The following is a 16466-nucleotide window of genomic DNA, read 5'->3' as shown; positions in this document are numbered from 1 at the left end:
CGAAACGTCGTGATCTATTATTTTTCTCCCCACGTGACTTACCGAAAAAGCTTAAGAGTATGAATCCTTGCAGTCACGAAAGCTTCAAATCTAGAATTAATATAGCACAATCGTGATGTTATATATCTAACGATCTTAACAGATGCAGAAGCAGACGCCACCATCATCAGTGGCACCATCATCATCGTCGGCGTCAACAGTATCACCAGCATTCTCATCATCGGCAGTTGTATGTTGATCATGATAATCATCTCTAATAGAGGGTTTTTTATGAAGCTAGTTGTAATTACTGGCGAAACGTCGTACTCAGATTGTAAATGTTGTGGCTTGGCTCTCCAACACACCAGTTAGTGCTGTACTAGTGACGAATTGGTCACGTTCTGTTTACGTGACAACCCTTACTAGTTGGCTGTGTCGCATGGTGGCCGGTTTAGCGACACATTTATACCTTTATGCGATCTAACCCCAAAAAAACCTCGATTATGGAAGATATTGCTTGCGAAATCCTAGCACGTGTTAAACCATCATCAACATCCACACTGTGCACTCACAGCTTCCACGCGCCCTCTAGCGGTGACGCGCGGCCCTGTATGGAAAGCGTCACGAGTTGATGCAGCACGCGGAGGGAGCATTCAAATCGATGCCGATGTCTACGTCTGCCTGTTCGTCTGCCTGTTCGTCTGCCTGTTCGTCTGTCTGTTCGTCTGCCTGTTCGTCTGTCTGTTCGTCTGTCTGTTCGTCTGCCTGTTCGTTTGTCTGTTTGTCGGTCTGTTTGTCTGTCTGTTCGTCTGTTTGTTCGTCTGTCTATTTGTCGGTCTGTTTGTCTGTCTGTTCGTCTGTCTGTTCGTCTGCCTGTTCGTTTGTCTCTCTGCCTGTTCGTCAGCCTGTTCGCCTGTCTGCTCGTCTGCCTGTTCGTTTGTCTGTTTGTCGGTCTGTTTGTCTGTCTGTTTGTCTGTCTGTTCGTCTGCCTGTTCGTTTGTCTCTCTGCCTGTTCGTCTGTCTGTTCGTCTGCCTGTTCGTTTGTCTGTTTGTCGGTCTGTTTGTCTGTCTGTTCGTCTGCCTGTTCGTCTGCCTGTTCTTCTGACTCTCTGCCTGTTCGTCTGCCTGTTCGTTTGTCTGTTTGTCTGTCTGTTTGTCTGTATGTTTGTCTGTCTGTTCGTCTCTCTGTTCGTCTGTCTGTTCTTCTGTCTCTCTGCCCGTCTCTCCGTCCGTCTGTCGGTAAGAGGCGACGTCACAACAACTGTTGTACATGTGATCCAAATGAAATAAAGTTTGTGTATTTTGGTTTAACACGTAGGCTTTCGCGACCAATATCATAAATTAGAGGTTTTTTTGGGTTAGATCGCGTACATATATAATCCCTTGTCACAGCTATCTCTGAGGCAAACTTCAGCTATTGTTGTTTCGCTGTGTTTGCCCCCACCTGAGGACGGACGCTTGTGTTGCGCCCGAAACGTCGTGATTTTATTTAGTTGTTTTCATTTTTATTTTATTTTTTACCTACGTGACTTCACCGAATAAACCAAAGAGTATGGATCCTTGCAGTCACGAAAGCTTCAAATCTAGAATTAAATATATTTTTGATGAAAATTATTTCGTTTTCGTTCCACGCTTTATTTTCATGCAATCATAGCGCTAACGCAATATTGCAAAGAGTTACTCCTACGCAGCTGCAGTGGCTGCATTTTGCCAAGGCGGAGGGCGCCTGCAGCGTTAAATGTTCGAGACCGTGAGGGTGACGACGCTGTGATTCGGGCAAGAGGAGCCGCGATGTAGAAGAGCCTCCAGGTGCGACCGTGAAGAGACGAACAAATATTGGGGCCCACCTGATGGATCACCGCACCCCCTGAGCTGATAACGTCGTTACTACGCCACTGATAACGTCGTTACTACGCCACTTCTCCCACCAACAATCAACCACACAGCACACACACACACACACCTTCTTGGTTCTTTCGGTAAAGTCACGTAGAAGGGAAGTAATAAATTAATAAAAATAAAACATAATAAAATTATTCTCACGACGTTTCGGCCACAACGCAAGCAGCCGTCCTCAGGTGAAAACCAGGTCTGTCGAGGCGACAGCGTCTGAATGAAACAGCACCGTGCTTGGAGCATATATTTAAGCTGGGTTGGAAGGGGGGGAAAAGGCTTTTGTCAAGGCGCCCTTTCCCCCCCCTTCCAACCCAGCTTATATATACACTCCAAGCACGTGTGCTGTTTCATTCAGACGCTGTCGCCTCGACAAACCTGGTTTTCACCTGAGGACGGCTGCTTGCGTTGTGGCCGAAACGTCGTGAGAATTATTTTATTATGTTTTATTTGTATTATTTTATTACTTCCCTTCTACGTGACTTTACCGAAAGAACCAAGAAGAGGAATCCCTGCAGTCACGAAAGCTTTACATCGAGACACACACACGTCTATCCCACCGCTCCTCCTACACAACCAGCAGGTATGCCGCTAGCCACCCAACTCCATAACCTCCCCATACCCCCCCCCCCCCCACTGTGTGTGAAGTCACGGGCATGTCCCCTCGTATTACTACAATAACAATACTACAACGACACCGTCACACTTTGGGCTTCGTCCATTGCTTTTATTCGTTTTGTTTTATTATGAAAATGTTCGAACGTATTTACAAATGACACACGCGCGCGCACACATTGGCTCGACACACACACACTCAAAACAATAACACTCCAGTTGAAAGTTGGGGGGGGGGGCGCGTGGCTGCCTCGGCTTATTTCTGTACAATCTCATTATAATATAGCAGCGGTCCACAACGCAATTAATGAACAACAAACTACACCAGTGAGTTCTTAACCTGGGGCTGCGAGATGCCCTTTCTGGGGGTGCGAAACGTGGCCAGAGTTGTTTCGAAGGTAAATCATCGCAACACACAAATTAAGCACGGCCACATGAGTTACAACTACTTCATTTCATCAAACCCGACGTGTTTATTAAAAGTGTACATTTGTTTTAAGGATTGAGAACCAAATGGGTGCAAGGTTGCAGTCAAGGTTAAAAACCACTGCGCTACAGAATGATGGCTTGTGATGGAGAGGGTGCTCTATGGCGATTAAGTTTGTCATGTTTACTGCATAGATTTTATTTTATTTTATACCTACGTGACTTTACCAAAAGAACCAAAGAATATAAGTGCATAGATGACGACGACGATGATGATGGTGGTGGTGGTGGTGGTTAAATAGCAATGATCATGAGCGTGCCTTGCTTGTGATGATGGTTCAGGTTGCATTATGATCAAGCGGATGATGTCTGATGATCGCGTGATTTACACACGACGACGATGATCGTGTAAATTCATCGATGGCCTCCAACGATGACCTCACGATCTAACCCAAAAAGCTGTATGATGGATAGATGGCAGAGTTGAATGCTAAGGGTCCTACAACCAATCCAAGGCAACAGTAGATGCTGTATGGATTGCCAATTAATACTGGTAGGAACCCACAGGTTCCACCAGCCCACAGAGGATTATTGTGTCCGTCCGTCGTGCATCCAAAAATGAGAGGGGTGGGGCTGGGTGGAGAGGGCTGGGTGGGGGGGGGGGGCTGGGTGGGGAGGGGAGGGTGGGGAGGGGCTAGGTGGGGAGGGTGGGGCTGGGTGGGGAGGGGAGGGTGGGGAGGGGCTGGGTGGGGAGGGTGGGGAGGGGCTGGTTGGGGAGGGGAGGGTGGGAAGGGGATGGGTGGGCAGGGTGGGGCTGGGTGGGGAGTGGGAGGGGTGGGGCTGGGTGGGGCTGGGTGGGGAGGGGCTGGTCACCCCGTGGGTGCCCTTATAAAACTCAACGTTTAACCTACTCACGCCGGCTTGTGCCCGCCCTCACAGTCGACCATATTTGCGGAATACACCACGCCGCCGTTGACCCTGGCCATTGACCAAGCAACCCAACGTTCCTACCAGCTCCCTCCGCAGGAATGTGTTAAGTGCTTACCATGTAGGAGGAAACCGGCGTGGCCCGGCGAAAACCCACCCGTGGAGGGAGAAACACTCGATCCCACAGAGACGGGACAGGTGGAGTCCACATTTTGTTGCTGTCCCGCCTTCTCCTGGCGAGCCGGGGTATACGGCTCATCCTCGACGTCCACGTAAGGGAGTGTGGCGACTCCCACGTGTGGTGATTCACCAACCCCCAGTGCCGGATTATCCTCGTAGCAAAAATAGCTACACATGCAGTAGTAGCTCCTACACGTGTAGTAGCTGCACGTGTAGTAGCTCCTACACATGTAGTAGCTACTACACATGTAGTAGTAGCTCCTACACGTGTAGTAGCTACTACACGTGTAGTAGCTACTACACGTGTAGTAGCTACTGCACGTGTAGTAGCTCCTACACATGTAGTAGCTATACATGTAGTAGCTACTACACATGTAACAGCTACACATATAGTAGCTCCTACACGTGTAGTAGCTGCACGTATAGTAGCCCCTACACGTGTAGTAGCTACTACACGTGTAGTAGCTACTACACGTGTAGTAGCTATACATGTAGTAGCTACTACACATGTAACAGCTACACATATAGTAGCTACTACACGTGTAGTAGCTACAACATGTGTAGTAGCTACACATGTAGTAGCTACACGTATAGTAGCTATTACATGTGTAGTAGGTACTACACGTGTAGTAGCTACACATGTAGTAGCTACGGGCCCCACACTTTCATGGGCCCCGCGCTAAATGATTTCAAGCTATCAATTCCGGTTCAGTGATTCTGCACTTGCTCTATTACTATAGTACTATACCGCCTTCAACTTTTATGAAGGACTGGATGTTTAAGGTTAGCTATGTGTCATATTATCTGGCTGTATAACAAATGAAAAAATACAATTACTTTACTACGTAAGTAAAAAAAATAGTGTTTTAATATTTCTGTGTTTTTATTTATTTTAGGGCCCCTTTATAACATCACGCAACAGGCCCCGCACCAGCTTAGTCCGGCACTGCCAACCCTCGCTGCTGCCCCCAGAGCGCTGGATTGCAGGCGACGTGCATAGCCACCACGGCCCGATATGCGTCATGACAATGTGAATTTAATGTGATGATGATGATGATGTGAATTGAATGGCGATGTCAATGATTAACTCATGGTAATCACGTGAGCCATCTGTGATTGTGAGGATATGAATTAAATTACGTGGATGTTGATAGCGATGATGATGGTGATAGACCTTTCTTAATGCATAACATGCAAATGTGTATTAAACATCATTATGAATCATGTGAATTCAACGATTATGCTCCTGATTATCTCATGGCAACGTGACGATGCTGACGATGATGATGATGATTTAACTTGCCGACTGCCTCTACTGAACGTCTGTGAAAAAAGAGCTTCATAGCTCATCGGATTCCTCCAGCCGAAGTGAAGACTGATAAAGATGTTGACGATGTCTAGAGAATGAGGTGAGGCAGACTGTGACCTCCCCTTGCCTCCTCCAGCCCTCGCAGCCACATCACGCACTTGTCACGAACCCCTGCGTCCACGTGCAGCGTCCTGGCTGACTTCACTCCACCACCACCACCACCACGGTCGTCATCATCGTCCTCGTACTCCACGTCGTCGTAGCGATGTCTGTCGTTGAGCAGAGAAATCCTGAGAAGTCCCTTTGGTACCTCCGTCTCGCTGAAGATCTCGCCTCCAAATCCTGTGACAACACACGAATCATCATCATCATCATCGTCGTCGTCGTCGTCATCATCCGTGATTTATCCACTGCTGGATGAAGGCGTCACCTCCGCCCAGACATTGCTCTCTCTCACAGACCCGCGATGCACAAATCTATCTAATACCTGGACATGAGCCTCCCCCAGGTCGACTCAGCCATAAATTAGTACCGTACCCGGTGCAGTGTGTAAATATCAGAACTGGGGAGACAAAGGCGGCCGGACGTGGCGTTGGCCACCCATCCCGGCCTTAATAGGTGCTCGCTAACAGCACTTGCCCCAAGCTATACACAACAGCCTGTGAATGTTCGTTTCCTCGGTGCCCGTATCGCTCTGTGCATGTGTCGCTGTGTATGTGTGCCTCGCTGTGGGCATGTGCTCGTCTCCATCCCTGCGTGTGCGTGTCTGTGTCCGCGTTATCAACAACAGCAGCAGCAGCTTCACCTTGGACCAGTTCTCCACTCGCCACGTGGCCCACACCTCGCCCCCTCCCCGCCTGCCCTCGTCGCTTCTTCTCTCCCTCCTCGTCCACTCCTCCCAGCCGCAGCCCCTGGGCGAGCCTCCTCTTCTGCAGGACCCCGATCGCCTCCGGGGTGAGGCACAGGGAGAACGGAGCCGCCGGGTCTCCTTCGGCACCCGGGAGAGCTCCTCCCTCTGCTGTGCCCCCCTTCTCGCCCGCGGGTGGCCTAGGCTGACAAAGTCTACCCTCACTCCGACCCCCAAGGAGGAGGGATCCCCGATGTCCCATCCCTTGGGGCCCCCTGACAAACCCTGGCCACGAATGCCGCAGCGTCTGCTTCGGTTGCAGGGCGAGGAGACGGCGAGGCGTGGCGCGGTGCTGCGGCTGCTGCTGCTGGTCCCGAAAGGAAGTTGGGTCCCCTCTCCTTGGGGTGCAGGGCCCGGGGTCCCCGCGGTTCCCGATGGGTGGCAGGGAGAGCGCGACGGGGTCCCTGGGGGTGCCACGATGTGCCCGGTCTCTCGGGTCCACGGGTGGGCGAGGGATGACGATGCCACCCTTGGCGATGCTGTGCCAGCCAAGATTCGCTGCAGAAGACATCGGTGCCCTGAGGTTGCGCAGCAAGCATTGACACTCGGCGCAGCGCTGCGCCACCACGTGCGTTTGGGTTCGACCGCGCTCAGCTCGGTCCGATGTCCGACGTTATTGCTCCACGTGGTGCAAGCTTCTTCAGCAACTAACAACACGCGGTGCAACCACGACAAACACATCAGAGAGTTATACAGCAGGGCAACAGCGAACACCTCCGCAGTGTTGACATTCAGTGTGTGTGCGCTGTGGTGCTGGCCACCCCCCCCCCTCGCGCTGTTCCAGCATGCATAGGCGCTCGTCAACAATATTTGCCCCAAACAATTACGCAGTCTAAAATGTAGCTTCTCGCCTTTTCTTTCTAATTCATAACTGCATTGTATTCGAGACAAATGTCCGATTCCTAATGGTTTCGAGACCACCGGTATGATGTAGAGCAGTCGTTGAGTCACTGGTCGCCTCTGTGTGTACGAGACGCAGTGTAAACACGGTGTGTTCGATCATTGCGTGTTGCCCGCGTGCGTTATTGGCAGCTGCTGGCTGACGTGTTCAACAAACACGAAGCGATGCAAATTGCCAAAATACAAACCGCGCAAGTCGCTGCTTGCCCCACACTTCGTCTGCACCTTATACCCAGATTTAATTACATCGGTCGCATAGCTATCAACCGATACGGCTTACTCCGTATTCTTGTGCAGCGAAATTGAGTTTTCAGGTCCATACGGCGTATAGGCGATTCAATAGGGGTAATTATTTTGTATCTATGCGTTTGTGTTTCTCCCTTGCGATGGGACTTTGTAAGATGAACTTTGGGATTTATAAGGGCACGTGGTGACCAATACGGTCTGAATTGGTCTGTAATAAGGGGTTGACAGATAGGCGGTAGCATTGTTCAGAAATCTTAGCTGGGCCTCGGGCACGAAACGTCGCTGGATGGGGCTGACGATCGAGAGTCTGACTACCACCACCATCATCTCCACCACCATCACCACGGGACCTCTCGTCTCTGCGTGGAAGCTACGGCGGCGAGCGATTCCAGCGGCTGCTGAGATGACGAGGACTGCGCCCCAGCCGAGACTTCTCCATCAGATTCGTCGATAACGCTGCGGCCTTGATGTGATAAATATTTAAATGTATATGATAGGATAAATAAATATGTACATTTATATGACCGGCGACGCTTTGGACAATGACTCTGTCTCATAGCGCAGGGGACGGCAACCGAATTAACAAGAAGAGGAATTCACCATTGGAACCTCATTTGCAAGTAGAAAAATATGATAATTGTTTTTTTACCCTTTTATCTGGCAACAAAACTGACACCTTTTTTTATTGCACTGTCAAGGACAGTGCATCCATTATCAGAGTTGTGTTTTTTGTTTGCATTCTGACTGCAGGTATTGTAGTCTATGCAAACATGACTCCTTGTAAAGAAGGTGTCAGTTTTGTTGCCAGATAAAAGGGTAAAAAAACAATTATCAAGAAGAGGAATTTTTTTGGGGAATTCGGTAACAAAATAAACACCTAAAATATATTTTAAAAATCCGCAATGGACTGTGTGGTGAATACGAGACGGCGGTCTCGGAATGACTAACGTGACGAAGCCAGCGGTCCTTGAAGAGCCACCGCATGCGACTCATGAGTAGCAGATTGTCGACCCCTGTGATGTGTTTTTGTTCCTATGAAGGCCGCGGTGTTGTTGACGAGTCGCTTCGCTGCCTGTTGCATGTGCGCAGGGTCGTAAAATCGCCTGTTGACTCTTCCTCCGTGGCGGTCGGAAGAGCCGAGGGCGATCTGCGCAGAACGATGCCCGAACCGCTTGCGTACAGAGGAGGTCTCGGCTGCCGCTGGGTGGCGAAACCTCGGCAGGACCTCAGAAAATCGTCGTTTTGTCTCAAGTGCAGACCTCTACACTGGACTGCTCATTTCTTGAGAACTTTATTTTCGTGTTCAGTTTGTCGTCCTCTCCCCGGCGGGTACCGTGTGGATTTAAATGTTATCGTAGTTATTTAATGTTTGGCAAGATTCGTACGATATAATTTCACGGATGTATGAATCGCGTCACATTGCCACGTGCTTCCCACCTCTCCGGACGAGAACCGCCGCTCTAAGTTGGTCTGATGGACAACGACGTCGATGGAACAACAGAGCAGCAGCCAAGTAGTGGAACACACCATCGTCAGCCATGATCAAGCCACTGCTGGATGAAAGCCTCGCGTATAAGAAAGTGAACCTAATACACTTAAACCTAACCCCATGGATGGACTGCCCCCCCATAGGAATGTGGAGTTTCCACCGCTGGCTTGGGGTTGGTTATTGACGGTGAAGAGCGCTGTCCCATTGCTCGTTTGAACAGAGAGCCACTGCGTCTCAACTCATCCACGCCGTTGTAATTCACAACATCCGTGGGAAATCCACTCGTACCATGGCAGTCCAGTTTTACCATGGCAGTTCAGTTTTAACATTCACAACATTAATGGTAAAACTGGGCTCCCACGGTAAAACTGGACTTTCCATGGTAAAACTGGACTTCCTATGGTAAAACTGGACTTTCCACGGTAAAACTGGACTCCCACGGTAAAATTGGACTTTCCATGATAAAACTGCACTCCCATGGTAAAACTCACATCCCAAGGTAAAACTGAGCTTCCAATGATACAACTGGCCGGGTTGCTGACGACCCTGCACAGTTACCATACTATGCTCACATGCCCATACATTATTCACATTTTAATGAGACTATGTATCACACCAGGTGGCTGTGTAAGAACATTTGCAAACTATAATTGCCCGAACGACGCTCATGTTAAACAGTAGCTATAGTACGAAGAGCACGTTCCCTGTCCCACGTTGTTATTCTGCTATCAAATCGTAAGAATTGCGAAAATAAATTACAGTCCTATGTTTATCCACCGTTGGATGAAGTCCTCCCCCAACACTACCGTGTCGGTCATGTATGATCGCAGTTCACTACGCCACTGATGTTAGCCGGGGAAATTAACTCGGGTCGTAGGGCTTCGTTGCGCCGTGCAGTGCGCTCACCACTGCGCCACCACTCCGCCTAGTAAAGACAAAGATCTCCCCGTGTAGTCTCAACGAACTCTTTGGGGCAAGTGCCGTCAGCCAGCACCTTTGGAGGCTGGCACTGCACACGAGTGGGTGGTGTGTCCATAACCACACCCGACCGCCTTTGTCTCCCCAGTGACAATGTTTACACAAGGCATCAGGAGCTCATTTGAGGCTGAGTCGACCACTGACACAAAGCGAGCACCTATGGAGACGCGAGGGGTGGGTGGCCAACACCGCGCCCGACCGCCTTTGTATCCCCAGTGACGATGTTTATTACAGACCGCATCAACTACTCATTTAAGGCTGAGTCGACCTAGAGGATGCCCAAGACCGGTTCGGATAATCGTCACCGGAGTTGGCCGTGAGCGGGAATCGAACTCGGGCCGCCGGATTCATAGCGCAACGCGCTAACCGCTGCACCACCGCTCCCCAACAACTGACACACACGGGCACACACACACGCGGGCACACACACACGGGCACACACACACACATCACACACACATGGGCATACACAGACGCACACACAGACACACACACGGGCACACACACACAGACACACACACGGGCACACACACACGCACACACGGACACACACACATGGGCACACACACACGCGCACACACACGCACACAAGGCCACACACACACAGACACACACACATCACACACACATGGGCACGCACAGACACACACGGGTACACACACACGTGCACACACACACGGGCACACACACACGCATACACACACAGACACACACACGTGTAAAGCTTACGTGCCCAGCAGCACCGCAGCACCGTGCAGCAGCAGCAGCGCCACGCCTCTGTTCTAGCGCGCGCCTCGGCGGGCGCTTTAATTCGGCTGCACGGGAATGCGTCAACCGAGCATGCGTCACGGGCTACCGCCGCTTCAGACAAAAGCTGTCGTGCCAGTGGCCTGCCTCTGTGTGCGTGTGTGCGTGTCCGTGTGTGCCCGTGTGTGTGCCCGTGTGTGTGTGTGTGCCCGTGTGTGTGTGTGCCGGGTTCTGTGTGTGTGTGTGTGCCCGTGTGTGTGTGTGTCCGTGTGTGTGTGCCCGTGTGTGTGTACCCGTGTGTGTGTGCCCGTGTGTGTGTGTGTGTGCCGGTGTGTGTGTGTGTGCCCGTGTGTGTGTGCCCGTGTGTGTGTGTGCCCGTGTGTGTGTGTGTGCCAGTGTGTCTGTGTGTGCCCGTGTGTGTCCGTGTGTGTATCCGTGTGTGTGTGCCGGTGTGTGCCGGTGTGTGTGCCGGTGTGTGTGCCGGTGTGTGTGCCCCTGTGTGTGTGTGCCCGTGTGTGTGTGTGTGTCCGTGTGTGTGTCTGTGTGTGCCCGTGTGTGTGTGTGCCCGTGTGTGTGCCCGTGTGTGTGTGCCGGTGTGTGTGTGCCGGTGTGTGTGTGCCGGTGTGTGTGTGTGCCGGTGTGTGTGTGTGCCCGTGTGTGTGTGTGTGTGCCCGTGTGTGTGCCCGTGTGTGTGTGTCTGCACGTGTGTGTGTGCCCGTGTGTGTGTGTGTGCTCGTGTGTGTGTGTCGAGTATATGGGGAGCGGTGGGTGTAGCGGTTAGCACGCTGCGCTACGAACCCGGCAACCCGAGTTCGATTCCCGCTCACGGCCAACACCAGTGACGATTATCTGAACCGGTCCTGTGCCTCCCCTAGGTAGACTCGGCCTCAAATGAGTACTTGATGCGATGTGTAAAAATCGCCACTAGGGAGACAAAGGCGGCCACCCACCCCCTGGCGTAGTAACGACGTTTGTTTGTTGTAGTACAGAGTTAGACTGATGGTCTTAATCTAAATTGTCTTGTGGTTGTTGTTGTTGTTTGACTTGCATCCCATTGGGATTTTTACACACAGCGTTGGTGTACGGTGCTTTTTAAATCCTTTATATTAAGTTCGCGTGCTTGCTTGCTTGCGTGCTTGCTTGCTTGCTTAGGACCGTGCAAATCTTTCGGTCGTTTTTTAACCCACTTCCCGTGATCCAATCGAGCTGACATTTTCCACACAGACTCGTTGTGCCAGACAATTATTGTTCGTGAAATTTTTTTTCAAAAATTTTACACTGTTTAGGGAAAACAAATTAAATATTTAATTACCAATTGCTTAATACTGGCAGACAATCATCTGACCCATAGATTGCAGCCATCTCAAGCCAGAGGACGAAAGAACTCTAGCCGCCACGCATATAAAGGATTTAGAGTGAAAAACTTTGTTTTTACGGGTTTACTTGTTCTGCAATATTTTGCTGTCTTTTCTTGGATTTTCTGTTTGCACTTAGTCACATATTCACCTTAAGAAGTTTTCTTGTTCATGTTTTTGTTTGATGCGGTTGCACCCGATTCAAGAGCCGAATGGCTCACAGGGCTCTACCTAATAAATGAACTTGAAACTTGAACTTGACGTTACCAGTGGCGTAGTAACGACGTTATCAGCTCAGGGGGTGCGGTGATCCATCAGGTGGGGCCCCAATATTGTGTTCGTCTCTTCACGGTCGCACCTGGAGGCACTTCTACATCGCGGCTCCTCTTGCCCGAATCACAACGTCGTTACCCTCACGGTCTCGAACATTTAACGCTGCAGGCGCCCTCCGTCTTGGCAAAATGCAGCCACTGCAGCTGCGTAGGAGTAACTCTTTGCAATATTGCGTTATCGCTATGATTAAATGAAAACGAAACGTGGAACGTAAATGAAAACATTTTCATGAATCTTGATTTGAAGCTTTCGTGACTGCAGGGATCCATACTCTTTGGTTCATTCGGTAAAGTCACGTAGGTAGAAATAAAATAAAATAAATCACGATGTTTCGAACGCAACACAAGCGCTCGTCTTCAGGTGAAAATGTTATTTATACCTACGTGACTTTACCGAAAGAACCAAAGAGTATACATTTGAATGAAAACTACATTTATTGAAACCGCGTTTTAAATAAGTTGTTTACATCATGGCACCTCCTTTGCCAGTACCAAAATATGATAATAGGTTTTTCCCCTTTTTTCTGGCAACAAAACAGGTGTCAAGATGTTTGGTGTTCTAACATCTTAACAGTTTAACACGTAGGCTTGTTTGTTGTCGGAAAAAAGTGGAAACCCCTATGATCAAGTTTGTTGTTATTATTCACTGTTGTTGAAAACGTCTCTCATGGCGTTTGTCAAAGGGGGGAGCCCCAACTCGTCGCTTTGGCCACCGGGGGCGGTCCAAGGCGCGCGGCGACAAGGGGAGGAAAGCCAAGGACGTGAAGCCCTTTGGACTTGGCTCTCACTCCAGCCAGGCAGCCAGGCAGCCAGCCAGGCAGCCAGCCAGGCAGGCAGGCAGCCAGGCAGCCAGCCAGCGACCAAAACTTGTTTTGTTAGAGATTATGGTGGCGTATCCAGCGCAGATGGAGGTGGGTTAGGGGGAGGGGGGAGAGTAAGGGGGAGGGGTGAGGGGTGAGGGTGGGAGGGGTGAGGGGTGGAGGGGTGAGGGTGGGAGGGGTGAGGGTGGGAGGGGTGAGGGTGGGAGGGGTGAGGGGTGATGGCGGGAGGGGTGAGGGGGGAGGGAGAGGGATGAGGGGAGGAGGAGTGATGGAGGGAGGGGTGATGGCGGGATGGGTGAGGGGGGTGAGGGGGAGGGGTGAGGGGGAGGGGGGTGAGGGTGAGGGGGGGTTGAGGGTGAGGGGGGTGAGGGGGAGGGGGGTGAGGGTGAGGGGGGGTGAGGGGGAGGGGGGTGAGGGGGGCGTGATTTCAACGCGACGCACGAAGCCGGCTGGGCGAGGCTTTCCTCGGCTAACAAGCATAACAATGATCACTACCACAGCAATGTAGGGGACAAACACGACGGGATTACTTTCCTGCGACGCAAATTGTGCCTCCAGTGCAGGTAGTGCCTTAAGCCGATCATCCCTCGTGCATGCCAGACAGCCAGACAGCCAGACAGTCGTTCCGGGAAATAAAATAAAATAAACACATCGAGTGTCAAATCTTCGGCCCATTTGCTGCCACTTCAATCGATGGGGGGCCCTGCACGACCACTTGGCCCGGTGCAACATTTAAAAAAATCATTCCCCGCACACTCGACGATGTGACACGGTGCAGCGGCAGTAGCAGCAAGGGCTCAAGATGCTGAGAGGAGGGAACAGCAACACAGCGGGGAAGCCGGGAGGATGAGGAGGATGAGGAGGAGGCATTGGCGGATGGGTTTTGGGAGCGTCTGCTGTCACTCAGCGAGCCGCTCTGAAAAGGGCGACGCGGGGCGCGCCTCTCGCCTCCCTTTGTCCGCGTTCCGCCCGCGTGCCAAGCGCAGTTGACATTGTCCACGGCATGGCAACCACCACAAACAAATACAAAGACCACCCACCCACCCCCCCGTGTTGCCTTAACCAGACTGTTGGGGCAAGTGCTGGAACGGCAACACGAGGGTGGTGGGTGGCCAGCACCACGCCCGACCGCCTTTGTCTCCTCGGTGACGTTGTTTACTACACAACGCACCAGGTACTCATTTGAGGCCGAGTCGACCTAGGGGAGGCCCACAACTGGTTCGGATAATCGTCACTGGGTGTTGGCCGTGAGTGGGAATCGAACCCGGGTCGCCGGGTTCGTAGCGCAGCGTAGCGCTAACCGCTACACCACCGCTCCCCCGACACACACACGGACAGACACACACACAGACACACGCACAGACACACGCACACAGACACACGCACAGACACACGCACAGACACACACACACACAGACACACGCACAGACACACACACGGACAGACACACACAGACACACACACACACACACAGACACACACACACAGACACACACGGACAGACACACACACACAGACACACGCGCGGGGCGATCGGATGCATAGCGAAACCAAGTCGTCCTTGCCATGATGATCGGCTGCCCTTGTTTTGCGCATAATGGCAGCTGTATGTTCAGCAGCGGGATGTCAATGTCGAGGTCTCCTGGTCACGGCAAAAGGGCTTCAGGAGAGAAGCGGTGGGTTTACGACGCGACCCGGGGTTTGGGTTGCATGGAGAAGTCCTCCGTCAAAGGCTTTCGCCCGCCGGATTAGAGATCCCGTGGCGATGGTCGTCCGTGTTGATAGCACGGATACAGACCGCGGAAATTCCACAGGGTTAGTCCCTCTGTATGACAAAGTGATTGCCATAGGCCTTGTTGCAAGCAATCTATAATTGAGTCCCCATGTCCGCAATTCTCCCCGATCTTCTTAACCCAACGCCTGCTCCCCCCTCTGGCTCGGCGTCGGGAAACGAACTCAGGTCGTCGGGTTCATGGTGCAGGGGGACACGTTTGTAAAAGGTGCTTTGGGGTAAAGCCAGAGATGCTAGATTCCTCGCCTGGTATACAGGAGGTCGTGGGTTCGATCCCGACCCTTGTCGCCTGTTGTATATTTGGAGTTTGCGTGTCTCTCTCTCTCTCCCCGTGGATTTTTCTCCGGGTCTTCCGGCTTTTCCCTCCACGTGTAGAGTGTTTGGGCTGCTAAACATTTCCACGCGATGATGATAGGCCACTTCGTTGAGCTATCATTTGTGGCCAGGTCGCTTCTGAAAAAGAACTATAAAGGTCAATGGGCCTTACCCGGTTAAAAAAAAGTTTAGAATTAGTTTAGCGTGGGATTAGTGCGTCCCCACTACGATGGCTGCTCACAAACAGCACTTGACTCGAGTGGCTTCGTGTACAGAGCAACGCACTTTGTGGCACCAACGTCAAAAACCACAATTGCACATTAATAAACAGACGAAAGCCACCGCCACTTCACATCAAATATCACTTTAAACCCTTCAGTCCGGGCCAATGTTATCCAACAGCATCATTGGTTGAGCAAACACGCGGCCAGGGTTTCAACTTTCCGAGTCCCATCGACAGTGACGCCTGTTAAAACAAACACGTTGCGCGCCTCTCATTCCGTGTGGCGTGCCGCAGATGATCTTGTTATAATTGAACGAATTAATGTCGCTTCTTTTAGCCATGCAACGGCGTTGGTTGCAAGTCGACGATTGCGCTACGCGCCCTCCTCGAGCCATTTTGGCAAACGCAGCAACGTTTGATCTCCCGAGGCAGACTTTTAAACGTTCATTCAATGACCCATTATGTCACGTTATTGAGTTCAGGAAAATTCTACATTAAGCTCTTGAAAAGCACAAGGGGCATACAGCTTTAAAAGTACAAGACCCCCCCCCCCCTGCAGCCGGAGAAGATTGTTGGGACAAGTGCTGTTCGCGAACACTTATTTTGACCGTATCAGGGGATGGTGTGCCCAGGAACACGCCCAGCCTGCTTTGTATTCCCGAGTTGACCGAGGCAAGGATCAGCATCAGCTCAGATCGTTCCTAGTGATGCTAGGCTAGCCGTAACCTGGCATTGAACTCGGGACATCGGTGCGCTAACCACTACGCTACCCGCTGTCTTCGTATCACGCCTATACGAAAACAAAACAAAGATCCCCCGTATAGCCTTAACAAGACTGCTGGGGCAAGTGTTGTTAGCGAGCACCTATGAAGGCCGGCTACGGTACACGTGGCGGTGGGTGGCCAGCATCACGCACGACCGCCTTTGTCTCCCCAGTGGCGATGTTTACACACCGCACCAGGTACAGTACTCATTTAAGGCTGAGTCGACCTAGGGGAGGTCCGGGACCGGTTCAGAAAAGCGTCACTGGTG

General features: G+C 51.4%; 1 protein-coding gene across 2 annotated transcripts; it reads right to left on the bottom strand.

The window, feature by feature from the left end:
- Nucleotides 1–4717: 4717 nt before the first annotated feature.
- PRR18 (proline rich 18) lies at nt 4718–10665 on the bottom strand. 2 transcript variants are annotated; one of them, XM_061569125.1, is made up of 3 exons: nt 10579–10665; nt 6135–6883; nt 4718–5671 (listed from the first exon to the last, which is right to left on the bottom strand). In XM_061569125.1, the coding sequence occupies exons 2-3, from the start codon at nt 6745–6747 to the stop codon at nt 5418–5420; spliced, it is 867 nt and encodes a 288-aa protein (XP_061425109.1). In that variant the 5' UTR covers nt 6748–6883; nt 10579–10665; the 3' UTR covers nt 4718–5417. The 2 variants fall into 2 exon arrangements, with proteins under 2 accessions (XP_061425109.1, XP_061425099.1); XM_061569115.1 differs by lacking the exon at nt 10579–10665 and having other exon boundaries at nt 6135–7668.
- Nucleotides 10666–16466: the final 5801 nt, after the last annotated feature.

Source organism: Lethenteron reissneri, chromosome 5 (genome assembly GCF_015708825.2).
Source record: "Lethenteron reissneri isolate LAM-NWPU_2019-01 chromosome 5, ASM1570882v1, whole genome shotgun sequence".
Lineage (NCBI taxonomy): Eukaryota > Metazoa > Chordata > Hyperoartia > Petromyzontiformes > Petromyzontidae > Lethenteron > Lethenteron reissneri.
The sequence above is the reverse complement of the archived record's forward strand: the minus strand, read 5'-3'. Positions and strand labels throughout refer to the sequence as shown.